The sequence below is a fragment of the Rhinoraja longicauda genome, chromosome 30 (assembly GCF_053455715.1).
Source record: "Rhinoraja longicauda isolate Sanriku21f chromosome 30, sRhiLon1.1, whole genome shotgun sequence".
Lineage (NCBI taxonomy): Eukaryota > Metazoa > Chordata > Chondrichthyes > Rajiformes > Arhynchobatidae > Rhinoraja > Rhinoraja longicauda.
The window spans coordinates 27,146,932-27,165,334 of NC_135982.1; the positions used below are offsets into that span (position 1 = coordinate 27,146,932).

An 18,403-nucleotide genomic window follows, 5' to 3' on the forward strand; every position below is an offset into this window, starting at 1 on the left:
CCCGCTGAACGGGGAAGGAACCGCGCATGTGGGAAGCTCCGGCCCCTCCCACCCCACCTCCCGTCCACGTCATGAGTTTTAACGTCATCGACCCCTTTTGCGTCACGGCACGCTGAGCCGCGCGACTGCGCATGCGGGAGACCTCGGCTCCTCCCAATTACGTCACGGCCCGCTGAGTTAAGACGCGACTGCACATGCGGGTGATCTCGGCCCCCCTCCCTCAATTACGTCACGGCCCGCTGAGACGCGCGACTGCGCATGCGGGAGACCTCGGCCCTTCCCCCATTACGTCACGGCCCGCTGAGCTGAGACGCGACTGCGCATGCGGGAGATCCCCGGGCACCGCCGACTGCGCCTGCGCGCGGATGGGAGCCGGCGCATGCGCTGTGCGGCCGGCGGCGGGGCCCAGGGAGGTGAGCGGCTAAAATGGAAGATGAGGAAATCGCGGATAATTGGGAGGAAGCGGCCGACAGCGGGGTAAGCGAGCAGCGTGGGGTGGACCGGGAGGCCAGGCCACGGGGAGACCGCGGCTGGCTTCAACTCCAGCCTCCCCTCCCCTCAGACAGTCTGTGGAGGCGGTTAGACTGCGGGGCGGGCAGGACAGGCTTGGGCAGGAACAGCGTGGGTGCAACAGGTGAAGGGACGGGCCATGAGTGTGGGGCGGCCGGCCGGGCAGGCAGCGGCGTGGGGGACAGAGGCGGGGCAAGTGGAGGGGGGGGGGGAGAGAGGAGTAAAGGAGGGAGGGAAGAGTAAAGGAGGGAGGGAAGAGTAAAGGAGGGAGGCAAGAGAAGTGGAGGGAGGGGGAGAGATGGGGATAGAGGAGTGAGGGGAGGGGGAGAGAGGAGCAAAGGAGGGAAGGAAGAGAGGAGTAAAGGCGAGGGTGGGAGGGAAATAGAAGTGGAGGGAGGTAAAGGGGGGTGAGGGGAGGGAGGGGTAAGGGAGAGAGAGAGAGAGGGAGCAAGCAAAGCGAAGGCCTGGACACAGGCTCGCAGTCACCGCCTTCTCAGTGGAGAGCGTGTGCTGCCAACGGGAGGGAGACGAGTAAATGCCCTGAAACCAGCATCTGCAGTTCCTTCTTACACATAACCAGAAAAGGCATTGGAAGCGAGTGATGCGGATTCCAGACCAATGGAGGTAACATGTAATGTAATCACTGCAGGCCGGCGGCGCGTACTTTGCCGGCAACTCCCAGCAGTAGACGGACACTTGGGGCAAGGTGAGGGTAGTACAATAATTCTCCTTCACCCCGGTTAGTATAACTGAAATAGAAAGCTGGGCATCTCGCATCCAAATAATGGTTTAAGTTCTGCTGTTTTTGGGTCAGGACAGCGGTGAGTTTGGTTGTTTTAACATTGTAAACTTTATGTAATTTAGCTGATAGCAAATCAATAGACAATAGGTGCAGGAGTAGGCCATTCGGCCCTTCGAGCCAGCACCACCATTCAATGTGATCATGGCTGATCATTCTCGACACCTATTGCTTGAGTTTCTGAAACAAATTAGACTTTTCCACATATTCAGTGTCATTTAATAACTTTAATTAGTTTTGTGTAACCCTATCTGCAACTAGACTTCTGTTCAATTGAAAAGCTAAGTCAACAAACAGTACCTTTTACTTTCCTAGCAAGGGATATGCAAACTTTGAACAGTCAATACAAGTTGTACATTAAAAAAAGCAGTTCTAGGTAGATAAACAATACCTTTTACTTTCCTCAAAAGGGGTTGGCAAAGTTTCAACATTCAATAAAATTTGCACCATAAATCGTGTATTTGAGACGGTTTAGAAACATTAAAGAATAGGTGCAGGAGTAGGCCATTCGGTCCTTCGAGCCAGCCATTCCATATGATCATGGCTGATCATCGAAAATCAGTACCCAGATCCTGTTTTTTCCCCATATCTCTTGATTCCTTTAGTCCTAAGCTCAATCATGGCTGATCATTCTCGACACCTATTGCTTAACTCTCTCTTGAAAACATCCAGTGAATTGGCCTCCACTGCCTTCTGTGGCAGAGGATTCCACAGATTCGCAACTCTTTGGGCGAAATAGTTTTTCCTTGTCTCGGTCTTAAATGTCCTAACCCTTATTCTTAAGAATAATAGATGGATCCTGTAAAATGATCTATTTTTAACTTTGACACCGTTGTAAACAAAGCACAGTAGCATAGCTTATGATCTTTAATTTTTTTCAGAGCAGGCATTTACAGCAAGTACCAGTTGTGTAATAGGATTTAACTATTAATTAAAACATAGACATTTCTTTAATCACACTTTTTTAAAAGCAACATGTCCAAGCTGGCAGAAAGATAGAGAAATTAAGAAAACAAACAGATAAAATTAAAATTGTGATCACTAATCCATTGGCAAATAGAAAAGTTTGATATTGTGTAGCTGTGGAGTTGGACAAAAGTTAAAATCAAGATAGAAAGAACATATTATTTAACACAGTAATCTCAATTATTTGAGAGGTTTTGATCCAACTTTGTAGTGTGTTGCAGTTTCTAGGACCGGTAGATTTGTATTGTAGTACAGTGCCCTCTCGTAACTTGCTGCTATAGTCTGTGTACTTGTTCATGTCCAGAAGATATCACAGCAGATCTGTTGAATGGATTGATCAGCCATGATTGAATGGGTCGATTGGCTTAATTCTGCTCCCATCACTTATGAACTAATGTAGCCCGCATCAGTGTGCTTTCTAAATTGAAGAGCTTGAGTGAATGGCAAAGAGATATGAGGCAGCATGTCACACAAGTGTGGAAATAAATGAAAAGGCTGAACTCGACGAGAGAATATCATGAGCATTATATTGTATGCTCTAACATCATATTGCTTATTCAAGAACACTGGTAATTTGAGAGAATTTTCACAGGAGAAATATTTTGACACGGGACCATTTGGGATGTGACAACTGAGTTCACAGGTCCTTTCGATGGCGATCATGGCATCCATTTACATTGTGTGTGCTCCTCTTCTTTGGTACCCTGTCACCTTGACAGTGACCAGCTTTAAAATGGATAAAACCTACTTGATTAAAGGCATTGTTGATATTACTCCATTTATGTTTTAATATCAATAACGATGGCGCAACCTTTGTGGTATCATGGTTTCCTGCAGCATAATCCTACAGGTTGCAAGAAAATATTAACTGGTTAGCACACAACATGGAATGGAAATGCCTCAACAGACTGAGAGCTGGTATTGGTCGTTGTAAAGCCACTCTCAAGAAGTGGGGTTATAAAGACACTGAAGACGTCATCGATGTATGGCACTGAATTACAAACTATAGAGCACCTATTGAGATGTCCTCTATTGGAGCACCAATGCAAAGCTGAGTACCTTGCACAGAACATTGATGTTGCTAAGAGTTGTGTCCAGTTTTGGCGGAAACACAATATCTAGCATGTGTGGACACGATAAGAAGAAGCGGCACACAACAAGAGCTTTTCACTGTACCTCGGTACATGTGACACGAAACTCAAAAAGATCTATGTTGTTTTGTTTGCAAGACATTCAGTTTTATTCTTTCTGTACATTGAACATTCTCATAAGGGCTCTGGAAGAGTTTGACGTTGTATTATCCAAGTTTTACAGAAACAATATCTGCAGAAGTTGAAGGCTGGTTATAATATAAAACAACGTAGTGAAGTTGAAAATACTTTATGGACTAATACATAAATGTGGCGGTTTGAAATTTTGGGCATTTACACCTATACTTCATTTGTTCTTTCCAGGGATGCTTGCCACTTTGGCACCGATTCCAGCATTTTGTGACTAATAGTATTGGCTTTTTATCATAGCACATCCTTTGATTTCTTCACAGACATTGAAAGGAGCATTGAACATAACAGTTTCCATAAAAATAGAACTGAAATGTCATTATAAAAAGAGAAAGAAATAACACCACTCCTTAGCCATAATTTTTCTTTTATTCCCACTCGACATGGAAGAGAATTGTTAAGGGAGCAATATTTTATTACAGTTGCAAAACGATGCATTTTATAGAATTGGATGACTTGAAATGCCTCAAAGTGCAGTGAGTGCTGTTGAACACATTTGACGGATAGTTTTCATGCAGTAAGATTCTGAAATGGCTATTGGATGAATAGTCAGTCAATTTATTCTGGTGATGTTTGATAATAGAATGATAAAAGGCGTGGACATGGAGAGGATGTTTCCACCAGCAAGAAAACTTCATCCGTGTCTGGCGAAAAAATAAAACGGGAAAGGCGGCACATGCACACGTACCTTAAGCTAGGGGCACAAAATGCTGGAGTAAGTCAACCGGTTAGGCTGCATCTCTGAAGATCATGGATAGGTGATGTTTCGGCCTGAATCATCACCGATTCATGGTCTGCAGAGAGAATACCTGACCACCTGATTTATTCCAGCATTTTGTGTCTCGCCTTTGGTATAAACCAGCATCTGTTGTTCCTTGTATTTCCACCCACAACTTGCTAGGCTTTGTCCAGCCCCTCCTTCCCCAGCTCCCTCCCTCCCTCCACCACAATCAGTCTGAAGAAGAGTCCTGACCCAAAACATTACCTGTCCACATTCTCCAGAGAAGCTGCCTGGCCTGCTGAGTTACTCTAGCATTCTGTCCTTTATTTGTAAACCACCACCTGTAGTTCCTTGTTTTGATCTTTTTGTTTGGTCGTGTCTGAGAGCAGGGGCTTTAAGGGGACATTTACACCATCTGCAGAGTTGTTGAATGTGCAGCCCATTTGTGAGGGCTGGGATGAAGCTTGGAGAGGTTCTTCACTGCAAACGCCATTCAGGTGCCCAGTTGGTGCAATGCGAGGTTACATAGAAACATAGAAAATAGGTGCAGGGGGAGACCCTTCGAGCCAGCACCGCCATTCATTGAGATCACGGCTGATCATCCACAACCAGTAACCTGTGCCTGCCTTCTCCCCATATCCCTTGATTCCGCTAGCTCCTAGAGCTCTATCTAACTCTTTTAAATTCATCCAGTGAATTGGCCTTCACTGCCCTCTGTGGCAGAGAATTGTACAAATTCACAACTCTCTGGGTGAAAAGGTTTTTTTCTCACCTCAATTTTAAATGGCCTCCCCTTTATTCTTAGATTGTGGCCCCTGGTTCTGGACTCCCCCAACATTGGGAACATTTTTCCTGCATCTAGCTTGTCCAGTCCTTTAAGAATTTGATATGTCTCTATAAGATTCCCTCATCCTTCTAAACTCCAGTGAATACAAGTCCAGTCTTTCCAAATTTTCCTCATACGACAGTCCCGCCATCCCAGGGATTAAGCTGAGTATACTTGCAGAGAGAATTCTGCTAAAGGTTTCCAGCAGCAGTCCGGAGATCTGCAGCATTTAACAATACCAGTAGCAAACATTCTATGGAGGTTTTGTTGCTGCCTCCAATACCACTTTCATTTTCCGTTTTAAAATAACTCCAAATCCAAAATGGTTCTATCAAACTATTGCATGGAAGCCCACCTTTGGATGTAGGTGTGTCAATTTTGAGTGGTGGCAGTTTAAATTAGCAGTCGCCTGTTCCTGTCCCCTTGGCTCCGTTTTCAGTTTGGTGTATTTGCTTGACTGGTTAACATTTCTTAATATCCGGCAACTCCTTGCTTGACCAGCCATTTATGTCCATCTATTTGTGCCAGGTGTTCATTGATAGTTGTTATATTGTGCACCTGTGTTCATACCTTGCATCTGATCCCTGTCTTGCAGGAAATCGATCGACGGTTGGAAGCAAAGCTAAAGATCCAGCAGAAGGAAAAGTAAGGACTGTTTCTAAAACAAAATTGCTCCTAATTATTTATTGGCTCCCCCTCCTGGTTTGACTGGTGATTGCCTTGCTCTGTAAAATTTGTGAAAGTACCAGCTTCTGCCTCAGTCATTTCTTCTTAGCTGCCACAGCACTTTTATTAGTTTACTTTGGAGATACAGCGCTGAAACAGGCCCTTCAGCCCACCGAGTCCGCTCCCACCAGCGATCCCCGCACACTACACTATCCTATACACACTAGGAACCATTTACAATTTTACCGAAGTCAATTAACCTACAAACCTCTACATCTTTCGAGAGTGGGAGGAAACCGGAAAACACCGGAGAAAACCCACGCAGGTCACGGGTGGAATGTACAAACTCCCTACAGGCAGAACCCGTGCCTAGAGTCGAGCCTGGGTCGCTGGCATTGTGAGGCAGCAACTCTCCTGCTGTGCCACTGCGGTTCCACCCCCTCCCTTGACATCAGTCTGAAGAAGGATCTCGACCCGAAACGTCACCCATTCCTTCTCTCCAGAGATGCTGCCTGACCTGCTGAGTTACTCCAGCATTTTCTGACTACTCTTCCTAATATTATTTGCCTTTGCTGTTCACCAATTTAAATCCTAATCGTTGGGTGTGAACCATGGTTCAGTTGGTGCCATTATCATCTGAGTGGGAAGACTGTGTAGTTTAAGTGCTTTTCTAGAGACTTGAACGTAAATGTCGTGGCTGATATATCGGTGTGGCAATGAGGGGCTGCTGCTTTGTTGGAGGTGCGATTTTGGGGGCTGGGGCATTAAGCTGAGGTCCCCTGTCCTCAGTTGAACGGGAAAGAGAACTTTGTGGCACTACTGGGTGTCGGGGGTTAAGGGGAGAAGGCAGGAGAATGGGGTTCGGAGGGAGAGATAGATCAGCCATGATTGAATGGCAGAGTAAACTAGATGGGCCGAATGGCCTAATTCTGCTCCTATCACTTGTGACCCTATGACCGTACTCTACAGAACAGAAGTGCTCTCCTTGGTGACCTCTCCAATGTTTATCTGTGTTTGCTTTTGTGATGTTAATTATTGGTGGTCATGGCACTGTGTTGTGTGCACACTTGCTCCACTCAATCGGCATTCATGGTTCATGCATTATAACCTGACTATTCAGAAGTACTTTGTCTGTAAACTGGCTTGGGGTGTAAATTAATGTTCCATTGGCGGTGCTTCACAATGGGGTGTTGGATTATTATCTGCATCATATTTTTTGTGTCGCCGCGCCTTAACTCTGCTTCCTCTTTGTGGGGAGAACTGAAAAGTTGGAGGTAGACACAAAATGCTGGAGTAACTCAGCGGGTCAGGCAGCATCTCGGGAAGAAGGAATGGGTGACGTTTCGGGTCGAGATCCTTCTTCAAACTGGCTTCAGGCAGTCAGCTGAGGTGGCGTCGGCAGCCCGGGTTGATCAAGAATCAAGTGTAACAGAACCCGCAATCCTGATTACATATATATATACTAAAACTCTCGTTTGTTTGTTTGATTGTTCCTGAACTACAGTCAAATCGGTACACAACAACGCAACAATTTTAGGCCCACCTTACTCACCGTCGTCCCTTTGGTGCTAATGGAAGAAGTTTCGTTGAAATCGGTGTTATATTTTTTAAGTTATTCACATTTTAAAGTTTAAATCTATCTCCTAAGGAGGGAGGATAAGGGGGGAGGCTGCACAAATGCTGGGGAGTTTTGGGTCCAGCGGGTCCACTTGGTCTAGTCTAGAAATAAATGCTGCGGCAACATCGCAAATGCGTCACGCAAAGAACTGGTCAATGCTGCCACTGCCCTATTGATTGAGAATGATCAGCCATGATCACATTGAATGGTGGTGCTGTCTCAAAGGGCCGAATGGCCTACTCCCGCACCTATTGTCTATTTATAAAAACACTACGAGGATAATGAAAGAGGGAACATGAAAAATACAGTTTAAAAAACTAAAAGCTTTTCCATTGCCCGAGTGGATCAGTTTACAGAGTAGAAAAGGAGGATGGCTAAATAAATGACATTTTTGGATAACAAAGGCAAGGTGGAGTTGCAGAATCAGGTACGCTGAGGTTAGACACAATGCTGGAGTAACTCAGCGGGTCAGGCAGCATCCAGGAGAGAAGGAATGGGTGATGTTTCAGGTCGAGACCCTTCTTCAGACTGATATCAGGGGAGATTCTATCTTTGTCCTGCTCCCTCCCCTGACATCAGTCTGAAGAAGGGTCTCAACCCGAAACGTCGCCCATTCCTTCTCTCCTGAGATGCTGCCTGACCCGCTGAGTTACTCCAGCATTTTGTGCCTACATTCGATGGAACCAGCATCTGCAGTTTTTCTCCTCCACTGAAAAGTTGGATTTCAGTTGTGTGTTTGCCGGAAACTTTCATCAGAGGTGATGGGATCGGGCTTTAGTGCAATGATTTTTGCTGTGGACATTTTTTTGAAGCTCAAATGAATGGTTATCAAGATTTGGTGGTAAACCCCAGCTATTGTTACCACAAGATAAAGTGGTAGGAAAATCTGATTCAGGTTCTTCGGTTTAGATCCTTGGGAAAATCCACTGGATATTTTCTGTCTTGTGATAGTCTGATGTAAGTGTCTTGGCCTGAAACGTCACCTTTCCCTTTTCTCCAGAAATGCTGCCTGACCCGCTGAGTTTTTTGTGTCTGTAGTCTGATGTAAGTTGGATGCAAGATATTGGTTCTGGTGGTGAGCTGAATTGTGGTTTTTACGCATGCTGGTAGGGAGGATTAAAGAAATCCCTCACAAATATCCCCTTCTGTCACAGCACCTCATATTTCGCTTGGGTAGTTTACACCCCAGTGGTATGAACATTGACTTCGCTAGTTTCAGATAGTCCCTGCTTTCCCTCTCTATCCCCTCCCCCTTCCCAGTTCTCCCACTAGTCTTCCTGTCTACTACTACATTCTATCTTTGTACATCAGTCTCTACATCCCTCCCTTGACATCAGTCTGAAGAAGGGTCTCGACCCGAAACATAACCCATGCCAAAAGACTGGAGCAACTAGGCTTGTACACACTGGAATTTAGAAGGATGAGAGGAGATCTTATCGAAACTTATAAGATTATTAAGGGGTTGGACACGTTAGAGGTAGGAAACATGTTCCCAATGTTGGGGGAGTCCAGAACAAGGGGCCACAGTTTAAGAATAACGGGCAGGCCATTTAGAACTGAGATGAGGAAAAACGTTTTCAGTCAGAGAGTTGTGAATCTGTGGAATTCTCTGCCTCAGAAAGCAGTGGAGGCCAATTCTCTGAATGCATTCAAGAGAGAGGTAGATAGAGCTCTTAAGGATAGTGGAGTCAGGGGGTATGGGGAGAAGGCAGGAACAGGGTACTGATTGAATGGCGGTAATCACATTGAATGGCGGTGCTGGCTCGAAGGGCCGAATGGCCTCCTCCTGCACCTATTGTCTATTGCCTTCTCTCCCGAGATGCTGCCTGACCCGCTGGGTTACTCCAGCACTTTGTGTCTCCCTCTTCTGTCACATCCATGTTGTCCATGAGGCAAGTATCATTTGGCCCAGTTTGAGACAGTAACGCATCTGACGTGTGTATACGGCACCTTCTAGGATTTTATGCTTTGGAGGTTTGCAGAGAATGTGGATAAATAATTATCAATGCTGCATTGGTGTTAGTTGTTTTTGATGTGAAGAATTTTGTGAAACTACTCCAGTGTGGAAAAGAGTTCTTGCACAATCTGGGCCAGTGTTTACAGCCTTTAACCCAAAACAGAAATATCTTCCTTCTCTCCTGAGACGCTGCCTGGCCCGCTGAGTTACTCCAGCATGTTGAGTTTCCCTTCGATTTAAACCAGTTCTTTCCTGCACAGAAATATCTTTGTTGAAAATCAAACTTCTGTAACAGTCGCCTGCTTAAAAAAACAATAGAATCCTGTTCCCCACACCCATAAGGCAGTTTATTCCTGTAACAAATATATTGGTAAATAAGGATACGTTAGCACAATGAATATATATTCCGATGGTTCTGTTGATCCCTTGGGAACCAGAAATTAAAAGAACTTTGTGTTTGGCTGCTCGATCGTTCCTTGGTGGTATAAGTGAAAGGTTTGGTGCTCGACGTGTTTGAGTAGTGACTGTGTGGGACTTTTGGAGGGACTTCCTAAGCTACCAAACTCTCAAAAGTTGTGTTTCTAGCGAGCGCAAGTTATTGCGCTGAAAAAGGTGAAGGATTTGACAGAATACATTCAATGAATTAGAATACTCTGTGCTGCAAATGCTCAGGTAAACATAGCATATTTATACCAGAATTTTTCTGCGGGTAAATAATGTACAAATTAGGTTCTGAAATTAGATTTTCCCCCTAAATCCAGAGTTTTGACCCAAAATGTAACAATTATTTCTCCAGAACAAGGGGCCACAGTGTAAGAATATGGGGTAGGCCATTTAGAACTGAGATGAGGAAAAACTTTTTCAGTCAGAGTTGTAAATCTCTGTGGAAGGCAGAAGGCAGCGGAGGCCAATTCTCTGAATGCATTCAAGAGAGAGCTAGATAGAGCTCTTAAGAATAGCGGAGTCAGGGGGTATGGGGAGAAGGCAGGAACGGGGTACTGATTGAGAATGATCAGCCATGATCACATTGAATGGCGGTGCTGGCTCGAAGGGCTGAATGGCCTCCTCCTGCACCTATTGTCTACTGCTCGAGCTACCTAGTTTCTCCAGCAGGTTGTTTGTTCCTCTAACGAACCCAGTCCTTAAACATGGCCTTTTGATCGAGCTTCTCTCCGCTTGCCTCATGTATTGCGTTTTTGCTAATGTCTTATGGAGTGCCGTAAAGTTTTGTTATGTTGGAGTCCGTAAATGTAGCTGGGGGGGGGGGGATATTGTGTGGGAAGGAGCTGCAGATGTTGGTTAACAACGAGGATGGACACAAAATGCTGAAGTAACTCAGCGGGACAGGCAGGCAGCATCTCTGGAGAGAAGGAATGGGTGAAGTTTCAGGTTGAGGCCCTCCTTCGACTATTGTGATGCAGAAGTGTTGAGGCCGTAGATATTTGGGCTGCCGTCGTTTTCTGCCTATATTCACAAAGTGAGTCACTGCAGTTAGGTTGGAGATAAAAATGTAATGGGCGTCAACAACAGACTTGGATGAGTTTCAGAATCAGATAAACTGAGGCAGTGATATAAATAGCAACATTAAAAAAAATAGAAACTGACAGTTGTAACGAAAGCCCGATTACTTCTCTAAACCTCGTCTTGGTGAGTTATTTGGTGTTACCGTGCCGTTCTCTTTGATTTGTATTGAGGCAACAAAAATGAGAAAGCTGGACATAGAACTAGGCCCTTCAAAATCAATGCCTCAGCTTACCTGTGTAGGAAAAAAACTGCAGATGCTGGTTCAAATCGAAGGTAGACACAAAATGCTGGAGTAACTCAGCGGGACAGGCAGCATCTCGGGGGAGAAGGAATGGGTGACGTTTTGGGTCGAGGCCCTTCTTCAGACTGATGTCAGGACAGGGGGCGGGACATTTGTTGTTGATCGCTGATGTTGGTTTAAAGTTCCCATCTTTGTATTCAGAATGCTACAGAGCTTGGTGCAGCATGAGAAGATTTTTAAGCTGAGTGGGGGTGGGAAGCGTTAAGAGCACATGTACTATGCTGCATGGAATTTAGAAGGATGAGAAGGGATCTTATAGAAACATATAAAATTCTTAAGGGATTGTGCAGGCTAGATGCCATAAACATGTTCCCCATGTTGGGGTTTAAGAATAAGGGGTAGGCCATTTAGGACTGAGATGAGGAAACTTTCTCACCCAGAGAGTTGTGAATCTGTGGAATTCTCTGCCACAGAAGGCAGTGGAGGCCGATTCACTGGATGTTTTCAAGAGAGTTAGATTTAGCTCGTAGGGCTAGTGGAATCAAGGGGTATGGGGAGAAAGCAGGAACGGGGTACTGATTTTGGATGATCAGCCATGATCATATTGAATGGGGGTGCTGGCTTGAAGGGCCGAATGGCCTAGTCCTGCACCTATTTTCTGTGTGCCGATGATCGCCACCACCGACGGCCCACACAGCTTCTTTGGCCGATTCCAGGCCTTGCCTGCAGCCGCCAAGCCTTCCCTGCAGTCCCGCCGCCCACGGGCCGTGACCATTGCTTCTGCCGACCCTCCTGGCTCTCTGTAGCATTTCACGGTGCATTTGAACGGGGTAAATAAATCCACGTGCTTTTTGTTTTCATATTTAAACAGGAAAACGAAGCTGGCACCTAAAGTTCCCATTGTCATCCAGGATGACTTGCACCCGACGACCTGCACCCCACAAATCCGCATCCTGAAGAGACCGACGAGTAACGGAGTTGTGAACACGCCACTCTCTGCCAGCAGGCCCCTGCCCCAGGTCAAGTCACTGGCTCAGAGAGAAGCTGAATATGCAGAGGCACGCAAAAGGATCCTGGGCAGTGCGAGTCCTGAAGAGGAGGATAAAGCCAACCCCGACAGGTAAACAGCAGCCACCTGGAGCATCCCTCAGCCTGCCAGTGTAAAACTCTGCAGAGTTCAACCTTTAGTCATATATTGTTGTGATATTGTCACTGGCAAACGCACAGTGGAAATCTTTTTTTACAAGCAGTCTAGTAGAGTGCAGGTGATCCTCAAATTACGATGGGGTTACATTCCGAGAAACCCATCGGAAACCAGAAATATCGTAAGTCGGAATGCATTGAATGCACGCGATCACGTGGCCGGAAGCGAGCGAAGGCTCGCTGCCGTTTGCACCATCGCAAAGTCGAACTATCGCAAGTCAAAGCATCGTAAGGCGGGGAGCATCTGTATTGCCAAGCCCAAGCACATCCCCGATTAGCAGGTGTACAGCAAGTGTGCAGGTGTTAGTTTAGTTTAGTTTAAAGATACAGCGTGGAAACAGAGCCTTCGGCCCACCAAGTCCGCGGGGAGGACGCAGACAAGCACCCGTGGTCAGGATCTAACCCGGGTCTCTGGCGCTGAGAGGCAGCAACTCCACTGCTGCGCCACCTCCTTTATCGTTGAAACTCCTGCCCCAAGGGGGCACCACGACTACAACACTTCATCACGACCTTTTCAGGGCAACGAGGGATGGGAAATAAACACTGGTCCTGTCAAGATCCTGTAAATGTACGTTTAAAAAAAAAGTGTTTTTCATTTATCAGTCTTTCCTCCGTCCACAATTATTGAGCTCTGAAGATTTTGCCCAAATTCAGCTCTTTGTGTTTTACTCTTAAAATTGGCAGTCTAATCTAGTTTTCTGAATCCTAGTTGCATCAGTGTACAAAAAAATGAGTACCTCATTGAAACTTACTGAATAATGAAAGGCATAGATAGAGTGGACGTTTCCACTGGTGGGAGAGTCTAGGACCAGAGGGCATAGCCTCAGAATTCAAGGGCGCTTTTTTAGAAAGGAGGTGAGGAGGAACTTCTTTAGTCAGAGGGTGCTGAATCTGTGGAACTCATTGCTACAGACGGCTGTGGAGGCCAAGTCAGTGGATATTTTTAAGGCAGAGATAGACAAGTTCTTGATTGGAACGGGTGTCAAGGGTTATGGGGAGAAGGCAGGAAAATGGGATTGGGAGGCAGAGATCAGCCATGATTGAATGGCGGAGTAGACTCAATGGGCCGAATGGCCTAGTTCTAATCCTATACCTTGTGAAGACCAATATTAACACTAACAACCTGACACTACCTCCTAAAGTTTCTTATTGCTCTGGTTTATTTCACTCATGTTTAAACAATAATGTTTTATGCTGTATTCTTAATTGTTTACTGTATGTTCGTGTTGTTATTTGCAAGTGGAGCACCAAGGCACTTTCTTTGTCTGTGTACACACTTAGACAATAGGTGCAGGAGTAGGCCATTCGGCCCTTCGAGCCAGCACCACCATTCAATGTGATCATAGCTGATCATTCTCAATCAGTACCCCGTTCCTGGCTTCTCCCCATACCCCCTGACTCCGCTATCCTTAAGAGCTCGATCTAGCACTTGGCCAATGAACCTCTTCAAGTTTAAATCTTTGCTTTCCAGGCCAACCAGGATCACGCAGCTGGACGAGAGCAGGCAGCAGAGCAGTATAATCCGCCAGCCCCTGGGTCCCGACGGCACGCAAGGCTTCAAGCAACGCAGATAAAACGTGCGCCAGCGAGCCGCTTTGTGAAACGGAGCTCTCCATGACTGAGCGCGCAGTGTTGGACAGAGAGAACGGACTCGAGCGGAGGGCCTTGCTCCACTTCCCTCGCACTGTGATCCCCTTTGCTCCGCCCACTGTGACCTTTCTCCTTGCGCACTGTGACCCCTGTCCCGGCCACTGTGGTTGGCACGCTGCTGTGAGCTCTTCAACGAAACCATGAAGGGGAGGTTTCTTGCAGTCAGACTGGCCAAGAATATATTGTGTGCCATTTCTAATCAGAAAATCTGCTCCAGCAATAATACTGTTTGAGAATGTTCAATAGTTTATCTTTTAATTTCAGAAAAGAATTTGACTATGTATTAGTGATGGGTGCTATGTTTTTTTTTCATACTACACTTCAAAGAATTCTTTTGGGTCTCTTCCTATCTGATCCATTAGTGCAGGATATCTGCTCACGGTTAAGTACCTTGCTGGGCGATTTATCTTCTTTTTAAAAAAAAAAAAAACACCATCAGAAATGCACCCATTTTAAAGTTATTTATTGTAGGTCGTATTTAAAATAAAATGTCTTCAAAACATCTAACTAGAGGAAACGGGACAGGAAGATGAAGCAGTCCACAAGTGGATTGTGGACTGCAGGCTTGGGCTGTTTGGCACAGCGAGCCAGGCGATGCACTATGGGTCACGGCTTCTGTGTCGTAGGGTGACCTGGTCCCTGGCAGGTTCTTGCCCTCCCTTCGAGAGTAGGAGAGACGTCCGTCGTGCAACGGAAAACCGGTCGCAGGGTGAGGGGGGGGAGTGAGGAAAAGAGAGGAGCTCCGATAGAGGCCATGAATGTTACAATATCTCACGCCTGAGAGTGGTCAACTGCTGCATGGAAGTTGCAGCTGACCATTGTTTTTTTTTGCATTGAAAACAAATGCGGTGGTGAGATTGAAATATGGCCGGCTGGGATAGCACTGGAGGTGTTTAGTGCATTACGTTGTAGTCGTGTGATCTTATTCCAACACTGCCTTATGCTCAAATTCACCAGCCATGCTTTATGTGTGTTGGTTTTTTGATATAACCTGCAGGATAGGTATAACTTGCAGTAGTAGAAAAAAAAATTTTGTAAAAAAAAAAAGAGGATGTTTTGGCCCGGGCCGAGCTGACCGTTAACGCCGCTCCTGCCGCGCGGTTCAGCGAAGGGCAGTAACGTCGGCGGAAACTGGGCAGGTCTTCAGAGGTGCTCAGTCTGAAAACCTCCCTAGTTTTGTGCAGACGAGGAAAAGGAGAGGGACAGAAATAAATGGAAACTTTAAAAGAAGGGAAATGAGATGGTTCCGATTAAATGACGTGGTCCTCGGGGAAAGTTGGAAGGCTTTGAGGTCAATTAGTGGAACCCAAGGCTTTGGTACTTAGTCTTCTTTCTCATGCTTGTGTGCAATCTGCACCCTGCTGTAAGACACTAAGGCAAGGCCTTGCAGTCGTGGCCCATCACTAGTACATACTCTTAATATTTTTTTTGTTTCCAAGGCATTGCCTTTATTTTCTACAATTTGAGGAAAACTGTTTCTAGATCCATCTGACGTTAAAAGGGCACGTGTGTGATTTTGTTTTTTGTTTTCCGTTGTGGCGCGCACGCAAGCTGATGCAGCCATGTGTCTCGTTTTGGCGCGCACATGTGCGCATGTGTATGTATTTGTGTACATGTACATTCTGTGTATGTCTGCCTGCGAACAAAAATCTGCTTTGTGTGAGGGTGGGGGGAATGGGGACAAGATGAATGAAATCTGGTACATTTTGCAGCCAGTGCTTTATGGGGGGAGGGGGGGGGGGGGGAAAGAGCAAGCTGTCTCACTCCTAAACAGTTGCTAGCGTAGCCAGCCTTGCAGCCTTACAGCTATCAGTGTATTTGACTGGGGCGTCTAACTCAGCTCAATTGATTTGGTCTGAGGTTGACTAGGCTTCAAATGCTACTAATGGTCATAGTTTAAAAAACTGCAAGATTTCAGGCCCTAGAAGTATTTTTAAATGTTTTAAAGGACAATATTCAGTTATACCCAGGCAATTGTGTTAAATCCCAAACTAATATCTATATATATTTTTTCTGCGTAGCTTCCTACCAGGTTTCGGTTGTTTGTAAATCGGCGAGATATTTTTTTGTGCAAACTGACGTGTCGGTGCACTGCCTAGTTCTGAACTCTGGTATTCCTGAAATTGGCCGAATTGAAATGATTGCCCGGGACTCTCTTCATTTTGTAAATGATAATGTGGCTGAATCCCCACTGGTTCTGTGAGTCAATGCACTAAGTGATGTGGTGTACAAACTGGAAAGGCTGTCGTTTTTAATCTAACGTCGGCTCTCTGCAATGGCCCAAGTGTGCCTGCAGAACAGGTCTGGTTTCTCCATTGAGTGACCATTTAAAAGGGGGCAAGGGGTGGATTATAATCCAGCTGCTTTCATTTCCCACCACCACTCAGTCAGGTAACCTGGTGTTCATTGTTCAGTACATGTCAAGATAGTACAGAGAATGCCATTTCTAGAATGAGTAAATGTCCTTGTGAAAGATGAAGGTAAGTTTTGCATTCCTCCAAGGAGGCGGAAATGGGTTTTTTTTAAAGCACGGGATCAGTTTGAGCAAGTAATATTTTTATAATTCTGACCAGGAAATTTAATCAGGTGACTAGTGTTTTTAAAATCAAGCTCTGGCTTTGTTTCTTGCAGTTATTGATTTCAAAGCCCAAGTGTCTGAAGGTAAACCAAAAAACAAAAGTGTACAGTGAAGTACGTGTGTCCTAGATTCCTTTGGAAAGCCGGCACCGGTGTGACAAACTCATTACGTGTAGGGTCTATTGTCTTTGATGGGCATTGTTGAGGAGAAGTATGTTTTCAAACTGATATTGTACGGGCAAAATAAAGTGACAGTGAAATCTAGCTGTGAAAAGACTGTAAGATGGCATGTTCAGTTTGTCCGGGTTAGAGCAATAGAAAATGGACTTGAAGAACATTGCATGCCACATACACCAGCAAAACTATCTGCAGATTGAATCTAATATGATAAACAAAATCAGGATGCAATCCTGAACAACAGCGAACATTATAATGGTCAATGGTCATCTTCGGCTCAGGAATAGGTCAGTGGGAGTGTGGTCATAGCACAGATTAAATTATGGATTCGGGGAAAAGATTGATATTAAAACTCCATGTGATTTCTAGTGCGATATAAAATAACGGGACTTGCGATGTTTTGTTTTGCCAAAGTATGGGGAAAGTCCTAAATGAACCCTTTAATAAAATTAGGGTTGGCCTGCCTTGTAAAAATTGGTTCAAATCTCAGATCCAGAAGTAAAATTCCACCTCTCCCATTGACTAAAACCTCGTCCACTGTCCGGGACAGTGTTAATGAAATGTGGCACGCGCTAAGTTTGGATTTGTTGACACAAAGCTCGTCCTTGCAGCCTGCGCCATCCAGAATTCTCGGTTGGAATATGCCGCCAGAAAGGGTTTCTTGTTAAAGATTAGAGAGCTGAACAAAACTGCACCCAAAATGGCCAGTGAAATACCTGCAGGAGATACTGAGTGGAAAAATGATCAAGCGATCAAGTCGGCACAGCATTGTGAGAGGGATGGGAGGGGAGAGGAGTTCAATTTGCAGTTAAACCCCCTTGCTTACATCGCACACCTCCAAATCAAATATTGGCTCCCTACATAGGTGCAAAAGTAGCACATCTTGTGGGAGAGACATAGTTGGCAAACACATGGAGGTTGGGGGAGGGAGTTGGAAAAACATGCTTTTAAAAGTTGTGCAGCCTTTCTTCATTCATTTTAAAGTTTTCATTCTTTTTTTGTTGAGTATCTTCTGCAGGGCAACACTGGTGACTGAATAAGAAATTCTACCTTTACGGTGTCCAATTTCTGGGTTTTCTCAGTCTTTTGCAGATCAAATGTCTTTATTGGAACTTTTAAACATGCTCTATTTGCCAAGTTGGTCCGGCGTCTCACTCAGCCAGATTATTTATATACCTGCGTGATTTGGATTTACTCCAGCATCTTGCTAAGGGGATTATTTCCTAGAAGAAAAACACAAACTGTAAAGTCAGCAAAATAAGTGAAAATGGGCCTTGTAAGTCGTTCATGTTGAGTGTCATCATTTACGTTTGAATAGTGCGACACTGGTTTTGGAAGAGGAAAGAAAACTGCAGGTGCTGGTGTAAATCGAAGGTAGACACAAAATGCTGGAGTAACTCAGCGGGTCAGGCAGCATCTCAGGGGAGAAGGAATGGGTGGCGTTTCGGGTCGAGACCCTTCTTCAGAATGTCACCCATTCCTTCTTTCCCAAGATGCTGCCTGACCCGCCTGAGTTACTCCAGCATTTTGTGTCTACCTTCATTTTTTTAAATACTCCCTCATCTCACTTTTTGTAATGAAGAATAAATCACATGTTTGTCATGATATTTGTGAGAATGTAACCTGGAGTTATGCTGGGCAAATGTTAGTGATTCCTAATTATGTTTTAAGTTACATTAAAGTCTACC

The 18,403-nt window shown here is 45.3% G+C and overlaps 1 protein-coding gene across 2 annotated transcripts; it reads left to right on the plus strand.

Annotated features, from left to right (window-relative positions):
• The first annotated feature begins 345 nt into the window (after window positions 1–345).
• Window positions 346–18,158, plus strand: szrd1 (SUZ RNA binding domain containing 1). 2 transcript variants are annotated; one of them, XM_078425043.1, is made up of 4 exons: window positions 346–477; window positions 5,698–5,747; window positions 11,980–12,228; window positions 13,783–18,158. In XM_078425043.1, exons 1-4 carry the CDS (start codon window positions 427–429, stop codon window positions 13,883–13,885), a joined length of 453 nt encoding a protein of 150 aa, XP_078281169.1. In that variant the 5' UTR covers window positions 346–426; the 3' UTR covers window positions 13,886–18,158. The 2 variants fall into 2 exon arrangements, with proteins under 2 accessions (XP_078281169.1, XP_078281170.1); XM_078425044.1 differs by lacking the exon at window positions 346–477 and adding an exon at window positions 1,003–1,134.
• The last annotated feature ends 245 nt before the right edge of the window (window positions 18,159–18,403 follow it).